The sequence below is a fragment of the Debaryomyces hansenii genome (genome assembly GCF_000006445.2).
Source record: "Debaryomyces hansenii CBS767 chromosome G complete sequence".
Lineage (NCBI taxonomy): Eukaryota > Fungi > Ascomycota > Pichiomycetes > Serinales > Debaryomycetaceae > Debaryomyces > Debaryomyces hansenii.
The window spans coordinates 253,797-271,549 of NC_006049.2; the positions used below are offsets into that span (position 1 = coordinate 253,797).

General features: G+C 36.9%; 6 protein-coding genes across 6 annotated transcripts; 4 read left to right on the forward strand and 2 right to left on the reverse strand. All coding sequences in view use genetic code 12, as the record gives it.

Annotated features, from left to right (window-relative positions):
• Positions 1-200: 200 nt before the first annotated feature.
• DEHA2G02992g (40S ribosomal protein S10) lies at positions 201-1,030 on the reverse strand (the record flags this gene model as incomplete). Its single annotated transcript, XM_461673.1, has 2 exons — positions 201-511; positions 979-1,030. The coding sequence occupies 2 exons, from the start codon at positions 1,028-1,030 to the stop codon at positions 201-203; spliced, it is 363 nt and encodes a 120-aa protein (XP_461673.1).
• Positions 1,031-2,341: 1,311 nt separating this feature from the next.
• Positions 2,342-5,446, forward strand: DEHA2G03014g (DEHA2G03014p; the record flags this gene model as incomplete). Its single annotated transcript, XM_461676.1, has 1 exon — positions 2,342-5,446. One exon carries the CDS (start codon positions 2,342-2,344, stop codon positions 5,444-5,446), a length of 3,105 nt encoding a protein of 1,034 aa, XP_461676.2.
• A 171-nt stretch (positions 5,447-5,617) lies between these two features.
• Positions 5,618-8,965, reverse strand: DEHA2G03036g (DEHA2G03036p; the record flags this gene model as incomplete). Its single annotated transcript, XM_002770523.1, has 1 exon — positions 5,618-8,965. The coding sequence occupies one exon, from the start codon at positions 8,963-8,965 to the stop codon at positions 5,618-5,620; it is 3,348 nt and encodes a 1,115-aa protein (XP_002770569.1).
• A 566-nt stretch (positions 8,966-9,531) lies between these two features.
• On the forward strand, positions 9,532-11,073 carry DEHA2G03058g (DEHA2G03058p; the record flags this gene model as incomplete). Its single annotated transcript, XM_461678.1, has 1 exon — positions 9,532-11,073. One exon carries the CDS (start codon positions 9,532-9,534, stop codon positions 11,071-11,073), a length of 1,542 nt encoding a protein of 513 aa, XP_461678.2.
• Positions 11,074-11,391: 318 nt separating this feature from the next.
• DEHA2G03080g (DEHA2G03080p) lies at positions 11,392-12,642 on the forward strand (the record flags this gene model as incomplete). Its single annotated transcript, XM_461679.1, has 1 exon — positions 11,392-12,642. The coding sequence occupies one exon, from the start codon at positions 11,392-11,394 to the stop codon at positions 12,640-12,642; it is 1,251 nt and encodes a 416-aa protein (XP_461679.1).
• A 319-nt stretch (positions 12,643-12,961) lies between these two features.
• Positions 12,962-17,734, forward strand: DEHA2G03102g (DEHA2G03102p; the record flags this gene model as incomplete). The annotated part of the gene is made up of 1 exon (XM_461680.1): positions 12,962-17,734. One exon carries the CDS (start codon positions 12,962-12,964, stop codon positions 17,732-17,734), a length of 4,773 nt encoding a protein of 1,590 aa, XP_461680.2.
• Between the last annotated feature and the right edge of the window lie 19 nt (positions 17,735-17,753).

Sequence of the window (17,753 nt, forward strand, 5' to 3'; positions counted from 1 at the left end):
GTGAAGAGAACTCGATGTCGAATTTTAAGACACGTCAGAATTAAAAGCCACTACGGTTGGATGCATGCGATATGATACAATAAATGTGGTTTCTTTTATTAAAAGAGAGATAGAGTTTACAAATAGTATATATATAAAGCACAACAATTAAATTAACCTAAGATCATAAATATGAAGTAAAATAATCAAGTATGAGTAATTTAATCACGAGCTCTTCTTCTGTAACTGTCACCATCTCTTCTTGGGCCTCTAGAAGCACGTTGTGGTCTTTCAGCTGGAGCACCCTTCAATCTGGTCAATGGTAAGATACCTTCTGGGATGTTCAATTCGTTTCTTAAGAATTCGACACCTTCGTCAGTCAAGGTGTAGTAGTAGTATTGCCACGAGAATTGGGTCTTGACGAAACCTTTAGAGGTTAAGGATTGTAAGGCCTTGATGACAAACAAGTTCTTGGTGTCAATTTCATCGTGCTTTGGAGCATCGAAATCTTTCTTGGCGACAACAACACCTTCTATAAATGAGTTAGTATATGTCCACGATATATCTCTCGTACTGTTTCGGTATCAGTTCACTTTACAAGCAAATCTCGGTCAACAACCAGGCCAAGAAATGAACGAAAATGAACAAAGGCTCATCATTTTCACGAAATTCGTAATAGTCAAAAATCGTCTTCATTGTCTCCTGTTCATTTTCAAACCATTTCTCATCCCCAGTTATTATCCTGTCATCGCTATAAGGCCATTTCATTCCTCCTATGACTCTACGACTCCTAAGAAAATTTCGTATCCAAACAGACTAATCACTCCAATCTTCCCAATTTCTTTCTAAATTCCCATTACATTCTCTCATGGAGTCTTATTCCTAGTCTCCATTCATTCGACTTGTTCTCGATTGTCTGTGGCCTCTATTTCCTATTTCACCAGTCATCCATCTTTGAATCTGAACCGAACTTAGTACTCTGTTACAATCATTACATACCTTGGAAGAGGTATTGGTGAATCTTCTTTCTGTCTTCTGTTGGAATAAGCATGTTTAATACTATAAGACTATTTCTGAATATCGAATAACAAAAGGTCCTTCAAAACTATTAACCGATTTTCAATAAAAAATCAATTTTTTCCACTATGTGAAAATTCTGTTTCGTCTGGAGTGCTACTAGCAAAGTGAAAATTCAATTTTTCGCACCATAATTATGGATTATGTCATCACAATATATTTTTGGTGGAACCGGTCGTGTCAGACGCGGGTTTGTTGCGAGTGGAGGGCATTCACAGTCACATCAAGCATGTGTATATACCAAGGGCTGAGCCCAGATACAAGGTGGATGGATAGTGGGTAATGTGCATGTGACTAAGCATGTGATAACAGACACATCCACTAGTACAGGTGGATGGTAGACGGGATAATTAGGCGGAGCGAAGTTTGGTATGATTTGACAGGACGTTTGTAAAGAATATGGCACTTGAAGACAGCTGCTGCATTAGAAAATCGAACATACATGGCGATCCTCAGGTTCAAACGTATTGGTGGATGTTGGAAGAGGGGAAAGAGGGGCACCTTTTGCACCCATTAGTAACGTTAGACATTCCAGATGCAACTATGTAGCCAGTGTTACTGGTGTTGGTAACAAAAAAAAGCCTTCAATTGTAGACTATACTGTATTATATATTGGACCCCGTGTTAAGATTTTGTTGGAAATGGCTCACGACTCCGTGATGTAAGTATTGGCGACTACGAGAACAAAAAACAGACTTATACGGCGTATTTGTTGTCGTTTAAACATGTCTCTTTCACATCAGACGCCCATGGTTGTATAAGACCTGTGGTAGTGTCGTGAAAAACATCGGAACCCATGGGGCCATTTGCGACCAATGGAAACAAATTTCCTTTCCGGGATATCGCAAGAATATTGTATCTGCCGCAACTATTGTTGGGTTACATACATTTCGCTCGATAATACCGGTGTATGGGTTCAAGGGTACACGTAGGAGGATGGTCGCTGGTTGCAATACTCCTGCTTATTCCCGGTGTGCCCTCGTTTGCTGTCGCGAGGACTGCATTAAAGGTCGAGATTTCAAAAAGCCAGCCATGTCTACATACTAAACGTAACTAAAATTAGATTACACATCTTATTGTAACATAATCCTTATCATCTTCAAGATTAAGACGCTATCATATCTTGTTTATAACTCTTTTCATACTCGATCGTACCCTTTGGTGTCTAAGATCAACTGTTGTTAATACATCGAAAAATTATTTTATCGCGCAACGGAATCGTTATCAAGAGAAAACCGTTAGCCAACAAGATTAGTTTGTCTGTCTCATATGCTTATTGCCCAGTATGCGGTCATTTATAAAAGGTCATATAAGAAGTGAATCTTCTACTTCGGACTACTATGACCATGATATCGAAAACCCGCCGCGAATAACTCATGGTAATAGTTCAACGCTTCTGTCACCTAGTTTTCAACAGAAGCCTCAGTTCACGTCTCCCCAAAAATCCATGAGTACGCCGAAAAAGCTATTAACGCCTATTAAAAACCTATTCTCTTCGCCAAACCATGCGAAACATCCCAACAATGTGTTACTGTCCGGAGATCGGTTGAACAGTGCATTATCGGGCCCAAATAAAGAGAAGACTCAGGCACCACGCAAACACGAACAAAAACCGGTATCGACATTACCACAGAATGGGAATAGCAATAATGCTGATAACTTGAGGTCGCCTGGAGAGACCCAGCTGCACGCATGGAGCAGCCAGTTAAAATCGCACACCCTTCTGAATGGCACACTAGCCCAAATGCATACTCCCAACATGAATTCGGGAGCCTCTTGGTCATCACCTGCCCTTGCGCTGCCTAGAGATATTTATCATACGAACAACTACGATAGCCACGAAGTATTGATGCCTCCATCATATTCACCATACTCACAATCACCATATTCACAATCTCCGTCAGATCACGATAAGGCTAACCAAAATATGTTGGCCCCCCCCTTGAATTTACCAGAAGTACATGATAAATTGGAGGGAACAAACCCAAATCAATCAAGCATTTCATTAGCAGATAGCACGAATTTTGAGACAAAGCTGGTATCTTTTCAGCCCGATTGTGAAATTAAAGATTCTGTACAATATGGCATCTCACCGCACGATCATTCTTCAGGTACTGAAGAAGATGCAACGCACGATGACGACGAATATTCGGATTCGGATTCATCTTCACAATTCTCTTTTGTCAAGGATAATGCTGGCGGCCGAAATACATCGGTGAAATACTACAAAACAAATACAGGTCCACCAAAAAATAATAATACATTTCCCCAACTGAATGAATTTAATGAAAATGATTTAGGATATGAAGTTGACGAGTTTTCTGATTACGATTTTGAAAATAATGGAATGGATGACGACGACTTCAATTACGATGATGAAGACGATGCTGACAGACAATACGATGACATTTTTTGTGATGAACATAAACATTATACGGACCTCGAAAATAATATAAGAGAGCTGAATACTGAGAAATCTTTAGATTCTGTCAGTAACAATTTTGAGGAAAGTTCTGCTTTCAGTTCGAATCCTTTTGATAAGACAGAAATTGAAACTACATCGACAGACCTTAAACTTCCTGATGCACCACTCAAAAACTATAGACTATTTAATCATTCTTATCATTTATCGATTGAAGGATTTGACGATAAATCCAAATCACTGGAATCGATGTCTGAAGATAATATTCATAATGAAGATATTCTTGAAAATTACATGGATCTTAGAAGACTGTCGTCAATTGATGTTGCAAACTTGAATAATAGTAGAAAAACTCCTGACTTACAGTCGTCAGGTAACTTAGAGCTTTATGATCTTAATTCACCTATGATTAACGGGTTAACAATAGGTAATAATTTAAGACATAGGCTACGAAAAGATAATGATTTTAAGGAGGAGGATCACGATAGTAATACAAACAAGCTATTTATTTTTAGGCAGACTTCATTCGAAAGCGGAATAGATGACATTACAAATCACATTCAAAAAGATAATTTACTAAAGGATGACCGTGAGATTTTTAAACAACGGGCTCTTAAAAGTTTCCACAGTTCTATTAGTGACAACCTCGATTCCAAAATTTCAGAGAAGTTAAATGAAATAGAATCTTTCAATAAGAGGAGAATGGCCGATACAAATGAAGCTAGTTCTTTGAAGTCAATCAAAGAAAATGATGTTGGACTTGGTATACTATTTGATCTGGGTGTGCCGATGGAAAATAATGGATCTCAACCAGCTGTCAACACAATCGCTCCAGTGAATGAAATCATGGGCATTTTAGGAACATTAGAAACTGGGAATAGGTCATTGGATTATGGAGCAGAACACAAGGTTATACCAAGTGAACTACCAGAGGATTTAGATCAGTCGATAACTTCACCTAATCAAGGGAACAAGGATTCTAGGCTGTCAATCTTAGGGATGATGAATGTATTAGCTAACTTAGAAAAAACACAAGAGCCTATCAATCAGGAAGATGACAGCGCATTGGGACCCACGGATTTAAATCATCCGAGAAGGACTTCCATAATTGACATGATGGACAAGCTAGCAACGATTGAATCTCAGAAGAAGGAAGAAAATAATGCGAAGAGGAATTCAGTAACAAATATGATGGCAACTTTGGCAGTACTTGAAAATACCAACCAACAACACAGTCAAGATATTAGAAATACTAAGAACACAAGTACTAAAGTCCCTGGCAGAATATCTAAGAATCCTCTACAGAGGATAGCGGCAGATTCGTCAAAGGAAAGCAAGAGATATTCTTGGTATGATGACGACGAAAAGATAGATTTCAAAGCTGTAAATTTGAGTAATGTACAATCTAAATCTGAACCTGAACATACTGTCTTGAAAAAAACAGAAACGCCCATTGAACCAGAGAGGATGGATTTTGAGACCACAATATCAACCCTTGATAAAGATTTGATTGATGAAGCTAATCAATTGCCTGAAGATTATAATTTTGAGGACTATGAATATAATAGATTTCCAAACTCGCCTATTAATGATGCAGTACTTTTTAGATCTAACTCATATAATAAAAAGCCCTCTAAAAGTGTTGCAGATAATAACCTCCTTTCCAATAAAATTGAGACAATCAACAAAACAATCACTTTCTACAGGAGCAATAGTACAGGCCAGCAATCTGATTTTAACATATATGGTGGCATAAGTAGAGGTCCATCTTCGAGGTCAGTGAAATCTTTTACTTCAGTAGGTAGTGATACTTTGAATGAAGAAAGAAATGATGACCCAGAAAGAACCAAACTTACTGAAACACCTAATGGGCCCTACACCTTTAGGTCTAATTTTCCCCTATATTCAAAAAGTACTGATTCCTATAATTTGGGAACTATTTCTGAAGCTGATAGTCCATTAATTTGATACGAGTAATTAAATTGCATATAGATAACTTAAAATAATAAACTAATAATTGGATTAGTGTATTACAATATAATGAACTAAATAAAACCACGAGCGAAAATTATTAATGAAGAAACAAAAATACTATAAAAATATAATTAAAAGTAACGATTTAAACAATATCCAACAATTTTAGTTGGGACTCACCTGCTGCTTCATAAAGCTGTTAAAATCATAATTGTCGGATGCATAGTCAAAATATTTCGAATTTAAATTTGGACAAGATATGCCTTCGGGTAAACCATAAGATGCTTGGATCTTTGGTAATTCTTTTGTCAGAGGCTTAATATTGTTTGAACTCTCCTTTACTCCTGGGTATTGGATTCTTGTAGAGTTGTATCCAACATTTGATGCATTCAATGGTAAGACTTGCTTTTCGTTAAACCGTTGCTTTTGAATTTGAGAGGAAAGTCTATCTATATTTCTTGGTGACTGTATTTTTTTATATCTAGATGCCAAGCTTACACTAGGCTTTAATTTTAATTGGGACTCTGAAGCAACGCCACTTTCAAATGAAGCTGTGCTTGTGTTAGAAGTACACGATGCTGTAGAACCTGTTCTGAAGATCCAGTTATTTCTGTATTTCGAATAAATACTGGCCAATTCATCCACGTCGTCATCGTTTTCGTCTTCATCCTCGACTAATACCACTTCAAATTCTTTCCCTTCTATCGTTCTTTCTGTAACAGATCTATACGATTGAGTCGAACTATTTCTTTGTATCATGCATATATCATACTTGTCTTTTGTCAAATCAATTATAACACTATCACTGTCCGACATTGACGTATAATTTGTGTTCTTAGTACTTCTACTTGATTGATAGCTTGAACCTGAACTAGATGAGGTCCTATTAGAAAGATTAGATGTGGGAATGTTATAAGGTGTAGGGTGTAGTCCAAACTCATAGTTTTGAGGCAGGTTCGTAACATAAGGAGTACAAGAGGGGTTATCATCCTTTTGACTTATGTTTAGTTTGTTCAAGTCTTTAGAAATGTTATGAATAGTTCCATGGTTCCTCGGACTATGTTCCTTTCCACTGTAGCTTTCTTTGATATTAGGTGCAACTGGATAAGCTGGAAAGTTATCATTGGAAGTAGCTTCTTTAAAATCAACTGCATAATCAACAGGTTTTGGAGGTTCCGTGACCAGGATTTTCATCTCTTCAGGTGTAGCTACTTTCCGAGTATCTTCAGTTTTTAGAGATAAGGTTTCTGAATTAACATTTGAGATTTTAGACGGTGATTTAGGAATCATACTATTAAAGTCCATAGATTTTGATCTCTTATGAAGTTTCAGTCTGGTCGTTTGAGGTGCAGACTTTGGCACTGATGTTGCATCGAAATCGATGTTAAACATAGACTTATGGCGCGAATGCTTAACTGGAGATTTAGGCTGTGGGTGCTTAATAGAATTTGTTTTATCAATCTTATCAGGGAGTGGCGGTAACTGTCTTTCATTACGCGAGAGACATGGAGTTGATTTGGATTTAGGCGTCGTTGTCGAATAATTCGAATATTTAGCCGATTCTATGTCGGTATCAGAATCATCATCTCCATGCATAGACCTGAACTGCTCCTTAATCACGTTTCTTGCAGCCCTGCTAGGGAATCCAATTGGCTCTAATTTAGAGCTATCACCACTATCTATGCCAGAATCTTCAGAATTTTCGCAATTAATATCATTGAAAGTTGTGCCATTAAAGGAGCAAGATGACTTCAGAATAGAATATCTTCCTGTGACCGACTTATCATCTAGATCTGGAATCTCAATCTGACCAGAAGGAGATTTATATTGCGCCATATAAGCACTAGATCTTCTGCTTGAGCTAGGTGTTATATTTTGTTTCAATTCTTTGCTATTAGTGATATTGCCACTCCCAGCTGGGAAATTGAATCTAGTGCCAGCTCCTTCGTTATCGCTCTCATTGTAAGCAGTTAATTTTTGACAAATAGGTACACCAATCTCAGTTTTATCATTTATGGAAACTTCGGACTCATTCAAATACAAATCTGCAATTTCCGATTCATCTGTATCGCTACAATTGGATTCCTCGTTTGTCCCCAAGGCCATTTTTAAATCTTTGGTATCGTTGTCGTTTGAATGCTCTGAACCTATAATTTTATCTTCATTTGAAGTGGCTATTCCTGATGGGGACTTTGGTTTACCCTGTACGACTTCAGATTCTGAAAGACTGTTTGAGTCATTAATACCAATACTTTTTTGTAACGAATTCCATGATGCATTGCTGGAAACATCAGATGCACAAGACGTTGTTGATCCGTTGCTAATAGTTCTAGGGTTTTCTATATTTCTAAATTGGTCGTCAGCTTTTGATTCTAATAACAGTGGCCCTGCTTGATTGAGATTGGGCGACGGAGAGGTATTTAACATACCACCGAAAGAACTAAACGAGCTGAGAGACGAAACTTTAGATTCATCACTAAAACTTCTTTTATGGATTCTCAATACAGTATCATTAGATTCAGTTGGAGCATTCGACTGAAGTAATCGAATATTATCTTCCGTTGAACTTCTAGGAACCGAGGAATTGATCATTCGTGGGGTTTTATCTATACTCTGTAGGTTCTGGCTTGGAACCAACAAATTTCTATAATATGAATCTTTCACAGAAGTAGCACTATTCGGAACTCTAAATGTGAATTTATCTGGAGTTTCAACTGAAATGGGAGTAGACAACGATGCTTTATGTGAGATTCTTGGTACACTTTTTCCTGCATTAATGCCTTCATTAGATGGAGGTAATGGCAATGATTTCCCTTCTTTTCTTGATCTATAGCTTGGAGTTCTTGATTTAGCGTAATTGCTTGCTTCGTCAATTGTGCTCAACTCATCGTGAGACATTTGTTTTGCTTGAATGTTCTGCTTCTTTGATTTTCTCTTATTAGTTGTCACTGGGGGAGGAGCAGGGCGTCGAATTAAAGGCCTGTGGTTCCTCTCATCTTCTCCTTCTTCGCTATCAGACAGTGATTCCAACTTTTCATATTTATTCCCATTGTATACGAGTCTACTTAGTTTATTAGGCGAGAGTGATCTTGTTGGAGAAGTCTCTCTTTCGTTCCTATTTGATCTTTCCGGAGAAATCGATCTTGGAGAAGGTGGATTTTGGTTATGGGAACTCAATTTAGGGGGTAGTTTAAGGGTGAAAGGAATCGGAATTACATATTGGCTGCGCTCAGGCGAAGTACTGACATGTAAACGACTGAAAGCTGGAGAATTTGACAACAGCTTCAATTGCTTTGGAGATAATGACGAATTTGATCCTGAGGTCATTGATCTGATATCCTCTTCACTAGCAAATGGTAGCGAAGGTAGTTTCATGTCAAAGAAGTTCGGTGGTAAAGAACGACGGTTCTTAATTGGTGAACTCGAACGAGCTCTTCTCTCTGGAGTAACCACAGGCCTGGAATCTAAATTAATATCATCAACTGACATATTTGCTTTCAAGGGAACTTCCATTATAATTTTTCACCGACTTACAGGAAGTATATCTCACTTTCTGGTCTTTTTATCTTTCTGTTTTGGGCTGGGGTAAACGTTAGAAAAGAAAACTTTAAACAAACGAACGAATATCAATTATGAACAATCTTAAGGAAACCGTGCTTCTTGTTAACTAAGGAAGTTGTATTGTATTATTTAAAGAAGAAATTCTGGAATAAATTGATTATGTTTACATCTTGTCCTAAAACGGTTATATATGATTCTGGAATATTTTTCTTTGGGCTCCTCGCATAATGACATTTTCTACATTTGATGCCCTCGCATAAGGAAGCTTATGAGAGTTAACACTTCGATACGTCTTCAATACCGAAATAGGCATGATGCCTACATCCATAAAATACTAAACCTCGTGGCTGATAGAAGCTATACTCTTGTAGCACAATTGGGACAAAATTATTTATGTGCAGTACACACATATATTTATTCTCCAGTAGATTTTGCAGCTTGTTTGTGGTTCATGATTCCTAATCGTATTATAGAACGATACTAGAGTGATTAGCCATCAATACTACTCCCCCCAAGAAATGGACTGTGAAAATTTAGATACAAGTAAGAATTTTTCTTCTTTTGATAGTGGAATGGAAGTTCTCGATACCAAATTGCAAGGCATGACAATCTTTAATGATCGTACCAACCTACGTCAAAATGTGACGCTGCCTAATCTAGAGTTGTTTAAAAAGCTAGGAGAATTACTGAGGCCAACTTCAAATCATAGATTTCAGATTACAAGTCGAAACCAAGAATCCTTGAATAGCGAATCCACAGATGTAATACCTATGAACAAAGCGGCCTCAAGGGTTGGACTTTCGTTTCTCCCAGAACAAAGAGAGGCCATAAGCCGTAGAAATGGAGGTATTTTTTCATTGATGGTGATCGGGTTGGCCGGTAGTGGGAAAACTACATTTATAAATACGTTGTTTGGAACTGATCTAATTAATACTGATCGAAAGAAAGACACAAACTCCACTACCAAGATAGCAGCACACTGCTTTGAGGTGGTTGAGAAAGGGTTCTCGTTGAAGATCAATGTTATAGATACTCCTGGATTTGGGGAATCAGTCGATAATCTGTTTGCTTGGGTGCCAGCTACAAAATATCTTGACGACCAATTCAAAGTACATTTACTTCAAGAAGAACAACCGGTTCGAAAAAATGGGGTTGACAAACGGGTCCACTGTTGCTTGTACTTTATTATTCCCAACGGAAAAGGTTTGAGTCAACTAGATATTTTATCAATGAAGGAATTATCCAGGCGTGTCAACCTTATTCCAGTGATTTCGAAAAGTGATACCTTTGGTGCAGACGAGGTGAAGAATTTCAAGTCCATCATTAATCAAACACTAGAATTAAACAATATTACGATTTGTGGCAATATATTGGATCAAAATGTGAAAGACCAGATACACTCCCATATACCATTTGCAGTCATGGGCTCCAATGAGTATCATGAAAACTCCCAGGGAAAGCTAGTTAGAGGAAGGAATTATAAATGGGGCTTTGCTGAAGTCGAAAACCCTACGCATTGTGATTTCATTTATTTGAGAGAAGTATTGATGGGTAAGAATATGTTAGATCTTATACTAGCAACAGAAATGCATCATGAGAGTTTCCGTAGCCATTACTTGGGTGACAGGTTTAAGGAAGCAACCAAGGAACAGCCCATGAGTGACACATATATACAGAGAATGGATGGCTTAGAACAACTGATTTATTTCCACCAAAAGATATTGGCATCTTATGACGATACAATGAAGGAAGAAGACCCAATTCTCTTAGATAAGCAAATTAAAATGAAGGAAAAATTTGCCGGTATAATTGCAAATCAAGAACGAAGATTTAAAGACTGGAAAAGGGCTCTAATCGAAAAACAAAATATTTTCAATCATGATATAGAAAAACTTCACAACAAGATCATTAAATTACAAGATTTAATTGCCCACTTAGAATCGGGTTACGTTATTGATAACGAATCTGATTATGAGTCGATAGAAAGCAATAATGAAACTATTAAAAGCGAAAAGAAAGGTTCCAAAAATTCTTTTATAGACTACGCATTACAATCTTAAACATATATCAAATATTCAATCTCGACAATTGATTCTTGTAGTTCTTCTAGTGGAAAAACGACCTATTGTAGTTTACAATACTAAGATATATAGATAAGCAAATTTTTGATGTAAAATCTAATATCTAATATATGCCCTGAATCTCAATTATCTATGAAGTTGAAAATCGCAGACCGAGCGCAAACGCAATATGACAATGATAATTTTCAATCAGAATAAATTTTTATTCAATAATCAGATTTAATACTTGACTAAAGCTTCATTGTGATTGATGCCCCTTCATTATTGACGTGAGGTACCAAATTAATTAATAATAGAATGTCACTTTATCCGTATAATTCAGATGAAGATGAAGCTCGAAAAAATTCAAATTATCATGACTTTGATGAGTTAGTTCCTTCAGAAGAGATCGAAAATGCATCTAAACCATCTGATACATTTCCAGGGCGTAAATCGAGAAACATCAATGTAATTTTGGATCATTCTGCATTTGTAAGAGGAATTGGTAATATAAAGCGTTGGTTTAACCAAGAATATATTAAAGCACATATTGACCCTAATGCCGACGAAGAAATATATTTGAACATCTACATTCCAAGCTACACATTACATGAATTTGATTATGTGAAGAAGGGGACTTCGATGATGGCAACTAATGCGAGAGAGGCCATTAGATTTATTGATAAAATATTCGAAAAGGAACTCAATGGAGAAGATGAGACTGATCCAATGAACCCCGATTCCAAGCCAGGAAAGAAGTCGATCATTTACGATCTTTACATCGAGTCGCCAAATGAATCTGGTCCATCTTGGTCTGAATGCTTAAATTATAAAGTACATTCACCAAAAATTAAGGAATTTCCGAATTTCAAGACAAAATTTGACTCCAACTTAATCGGCCAGCACCCAATTCCACAAGGAGAATCCTTAGAAAGCCATAACAGTTTCGACGAAACCAATTATAACAACTCTTCGGCTTACAAACAAAATAATAAGTTGAACGATATTCAATATGAGAATTCCCAATCATATCAAAATGCTTTGGCAAATGCAGACGAACTTGCAGAAATGCCAACCCGTTTAAGATACTTAATCAGGTCTTGTATCTACAAAAGATTCATAGAAAGAAAATCTTTCAATAGTCCTCTCGAAGAATGGAAGCTTGTTACCGAAGACCCAATTACCAAGGTTTGGGCTAAAAGCTTTGGCATTGACTGCATGAATGTTAATGAAGCAGAACTTTTAATTTTCCAATCGTATGACATCAACCAATATCAATTATATGATCCGCGCCACACCTTTAGTGTCGACGATGAAAGCCATGCACCTAACAGTATATTGCAGAACACTATCGACACTACCTTGTATTCCTACACCAAGATTGATCGTCCTTCCAAAAGCAAAAATAAAAACAAGAACAAAAACACAAAGAAGTCTACCAAGCCAAAGCAAATCAATGGGGTAGTTAGTGACGGATGTACAGGTGCAAATGGTGATTTTGTCAAGAAAGAGAGATTTGATGCCATTAATTATGCACCAAGAGGTACTGGTGACTTGTGGAAACCATGATATTCGATTTTTGATTCTTTCAACCTTCTTCCTCGCATAGACAAGCATCGAAATAGGCTTTTCCGGAATCTTAGTTCTGAGATAAAGACTTCAGTATTCTACTACATGATGCTTCATTAGCACTTGTTATATCTCGTATTCATGGTGTATATTGGTATATATATGAGTTGATAGTCCTATATGTCTTGCATGTTTAAATACATTGTGTAAAGCACGACCCACGAAACTCGTTTTTCAAAAGTTCAAAATTCACGACATCAAAACAGTATAAGCACGTAGATTATTCTTAATCATATTGTTTGACTAACAGAAGTATAGAATGAATCGGCAATTTCTGCGAGAAGAGATTCAAAAGATACTTCAACGTTGGCACCAGCTTAGACAACAGTTTGGTGACCAAGCGATTAATGTACCGGAGTTTACTCACCTCAGTAAAATTATTAAGTATCTCCAACAACAAAACCAGCAGTCGCTTCAGAGAAAGACTACTCCACAGGACACAACGCAGCCACATACTCAACAACAGATTCCACAGCAACAACAGCAGCAGTTTCAAGCGCTGCCTCAGGTCGCTCAACCAATTAATAGTTCGAATGGTACCCCATCTGTTCCAAATGCAATGATGGGACAAGTTCCAGGAAATATTGGAGGAAATACACAAAGGACAGTTTCACAACAACAGTATCAGCCACCGCAGCAATCGACATTTACACCGCAGACCCAGGCACCACAAGTGGTCCCTCAACAACAAATGCCATTTCAGAATGGAGCACCTGTGAACTCGAACAATATACCACCAACTATGCAAAATAATGTAAATAATTCATCCGAGTCAGCGTTCTCAGCACAACAAGTACAGATGTTGAAGGTTCAATTTCAGGCGTTTAAGTTTCTTTTGAAAAGTCCTGGACCTGGTAGTCCATTGATTCCCCAGAACGTGATAGATTTCGTCACAAATGATAGATTGGCTTTTGCAAATGGAAACTATCTACCATCTACTGGCCAGCAACCGGTTATTAATACACAAACTCCACAGTTTGCCCAACTGCAATTGCCAGGCCAATCTAGACATCCGTCACAAACTCAAAGCTCATTGGGGCCTAATTTGCAATCGCCTATGATGCCAATGCAGCCAAATATGCCACAAGTTAATAAGCCAATACCCGCTAATAATATTCCTTTCACAACCCTGCAGGAAGACCTTCTGAATGGTCTTAAGAAGCAAAATAGAAGAGGTCCGAAACCAAAAATGTTGAATCAAGGCATTAACTCTAATACAATATCTATTGCAAATCAAGTGCCTGGTCAGCAAATACCAAAGAGACAACCTAGCATTAAGCCTTCTACGAGGGATCGTAGTTTAACACCTTCAACGAATAATTCATACAACCCCGTGTGTCTTGAACCTAAACCACCAGTCAACATTGATGAATTGGTACCTGATAGAGCTACTACGACTAAGACAATAGTTCCAATAAATAGACCTAATGTTCAAGTTGATTGTTTCGAAGTGCCGGACATTTTGAGTGATAAATTCAAGGATATCCCTTACACTGCTTTATACACAATTCAAAGTCGTTTCCAAATTCCAGGTCTCTTGCCAGAAGGAATCGACATGGATAACATCGTGAATAATAGAGAAGCTTTAATCGTACTTCAGATTGATCAAAAGATTACTTATTTGCGTAAGCAATTAAATGAATCTGATAATGAAGATGAGAGTAATCAAATAAAGGCAGAAATAAGCAAACTAGAATTGTTGCCTTATCAAAAAGAATTACGTGGAAAAATTTTATCACAGGCTTGGTTTAGTAAATCGTTATTACCAAATTCACATCCTAACTTTCTAGCAAAGTTCAATAACTTGTCTAGCGATAATGTGATACTGACGCATGAACTCTATAAACAACAGTTACATTCGTTGGTTCAAGCTCAGAACAAAAAGCATCAAGGCACGATAAAGGAGATATTATCAGCAAAGGCTACGAGAAATAGAAGACAGTTTAGCAAAAAGGAGAAGATTGAGAGGTTTGCTAACAAAATCAGTAGTTTCCATAGCCAAACAGCAAAAGAAGAACAGAAAAAGTTAGAGAAAATGGCCAAACAACGTTTACAGGCCTTGAAGCTGAATGATGAAGAAGCGTACTTGAAATTATTAGATCATACCAAAGACACTAGAATCACTCACTTGTTAAAACAAACTAATCAATTTTTAGATTCTTTAGCTCAAGCGGTTCAATCTCAACAACAAGAATCACATGATAGAGTACAAAGAGCTGTTCCGGATAATAATGTAGATGTTTCTAATGATGAAGAAAAGCGTGAAAAGATGGATTATTATCACGTAGCGCATCGTATCAAGGAAGAGGTGACTAAACAACCATCTATATTAGTTGGTGGGACGCTTAAGGAATACCAAATAAAAGGTTTGCAATGGATGGTCTCTTTATTCAATAATCATTTGAATGGGATTTTGGCTGATGAAATGGGTCTCGGTAAGACTATTCAAACAATATCCTTATTAACGTACTTGATAGAAATTAAAAAAATATCTGGCCCATTTTTAGTTATCGTGCCATTGTCAACATTAACAAATTGGAATATAGAATTTGAAAAATGGGCACCCGGAGTTAAAAAGATTACTTATAAGGGGACTCCAACTCAACGTAAAGTTTTACAGCATGATGTTAAGCTGGGAAATTTTCAAATTTTATTAACAACTTTTGAATACATTATTAAAGACAGGAACTTATTATCTAAAGTCAAATGGGTTCATATGATTATTGATGAAGGGCATCGTATGAAAAATGCCAATTCGAAATTATCAGAAACTTTGACTCATCATTACCACAGCGATTACCGTTTGATTTTAACTGGTACGCCATTACAAAACAATTTGCCGGAATTATGGGCATTATTGAATTTTGTTTTACCAAAGATCTTTAACTCTGTTAAATCGTTCGATGAATGGTTTAATACGCCATTTGCGAATACAGGTGGTCAAGATAAAATTGAATTGAGTGAAGAAGAGACATTATTGGTTATTAGGAGATTGCATAAGGTTTTGAGGCCCTTCCTTTTAAGAAGATTGAAGAAAGATGTTGAAAAAGATTTACCAAATAAAGTAGAAAAAGTTGTGAAATGCAAAATGTCTTCTTTACAATCTAAATTGTACCAACAAATGTTGAAGTATAACATATTGTATGCCAGTAAGCCTGGTGAGGGCGATAAACCTGTTTTAATCAAAAATGCTAATAATCAAATTATGCAGCTAAGAAAGATATGTAATCATCCATTTGTTTATGAAGAGGTGGAGAATCTAATCAATCCTGCTTCTGAAACTAATGATCAAATTTGGAGAGTTGCGGGTAAATTTGAATTGTTGGATAAAGTATTGCCTAAGTTTAAGAACAGCGGTCATAGAGTTTTAATTTTCTTTCAAATGACTCAAATTATGGATATCATGGAAGATTTCTTAAGATTGCGTGGCATGAAATACATGAGATTGGATGGTAGTACAAAGGCAGATGATAGAACTGGATTACTTAAGTTGTTTAATGCACCTAATTCAGATTATTTTTGTTTCTTATTGTCTACTAGAGCAGGTGGTTTAGGTTTGAATTTACAAACTGCTGATACTGTTATAATCTTTGATACTGACTGGAACCCGCATCAGGATTTGCAAGCTCAAGATAGAGCTCATCGTATTGGTCAAAAGAATGAAGTCAGAATTCTAAGATTGATAACTGAAGATTCTGTGGAAGAAATGATTCTAGAAAGAGCGCATGCTAAATTGGAGATTGATGGCAAGGTTATCCAGGCGGGTAAGTTTGACAATAAATCAACCGCCGAAGAACAAGAAGCATTGTTAAGAGCCTTACTTGAAAAGGAAGATGAACGTAAACAAAAGGGAATCGTTGATGACAATGATGATTTGGATGATGATGAACTTAATCAAGTTATTGCAAGAAATGATGATGAGTTAATTGCATTTAGGAAATTAGATGAAGAAAGATCAATCGAGACTAAGGAAGCCTCATATCCAAGCCGTTTATACACTGATCAAGAATTGCCTGAAATTTATCAAAAAGATCCTGAGGTTATATTAAAGAAAGATGAAGTTATTGAAGAATACGGAAGAGGAAATAGAGAACGTAGAACAGCGTTATATGATGACAATTTGACTGAGGAACAATGGTTGAAAACAATCGAAGGGGTTGTATCGGATGATAGTGACGGCGAACGAGATTCCAAACCAAAACGTGCAAGAGGTAGGCCTCGTGGAATGCCTCGCTCTAATGATGATACAGATATGGATGAAAATGGTGAATTTCGTTCTCAGACCGACTCTGTAAGTTCTAAGAAGCGTAAGGCTTTTATAGATGATGATTTAAGTGATGACTCGTCTGCAAAGAGACAAAGACAAACTACACCTAAAGCTTCTGTTCCCCGTGGCCGTGGAAGAGGTAGAGGACGTGGTGGTCGCGGAAGAGGATCTTTGTTATATCGTGCCACTCCAGCAGTTGATCCGTTGTCTCCTGATGAAAGACAAACTTTACAAGGAAATATGATCACTATATACGATTCAATAATCAATCATGCAGATGATCAAGGAAGAATATTAAGTGATTTATTCTTGCAAAAGCCGTCAAAAAAGTTGTACCCTGATTACTACGTTTTAATCAAGCATCCAATTGCTTTGGATATAATCAAGAAACGAATACAAGGTAGAAGTTATACAAATATTCGAGAAATATTAGAAGACTTCCATTTAATGTTCAGTAATGCAAGAATTTACAATGAAGAAGGATCAATTGTTTATCAGGATGCCGTAGCACTTGAAGACCTTGTGGTTGAAAAGTTCGAGGAATTGAACTCTCACTTGGAGCCCGAAGTGATAAAGAAGACGCTTGATTTCACAGATTTTGACGAGATATTTAATTTGAAACCCTTATCATCAAATTCTGCAGTAAAGCAGCCAATAGACCGCAAAGTTGAAGAGTTAGATGCAGATGAATCTTTCGAGAGCCCAATATCTACCTCTGGAGCAGACGGATTGGATTTCGATGAAACACCCTTAGATATCAACTAATATTTTAAATCTACATTTC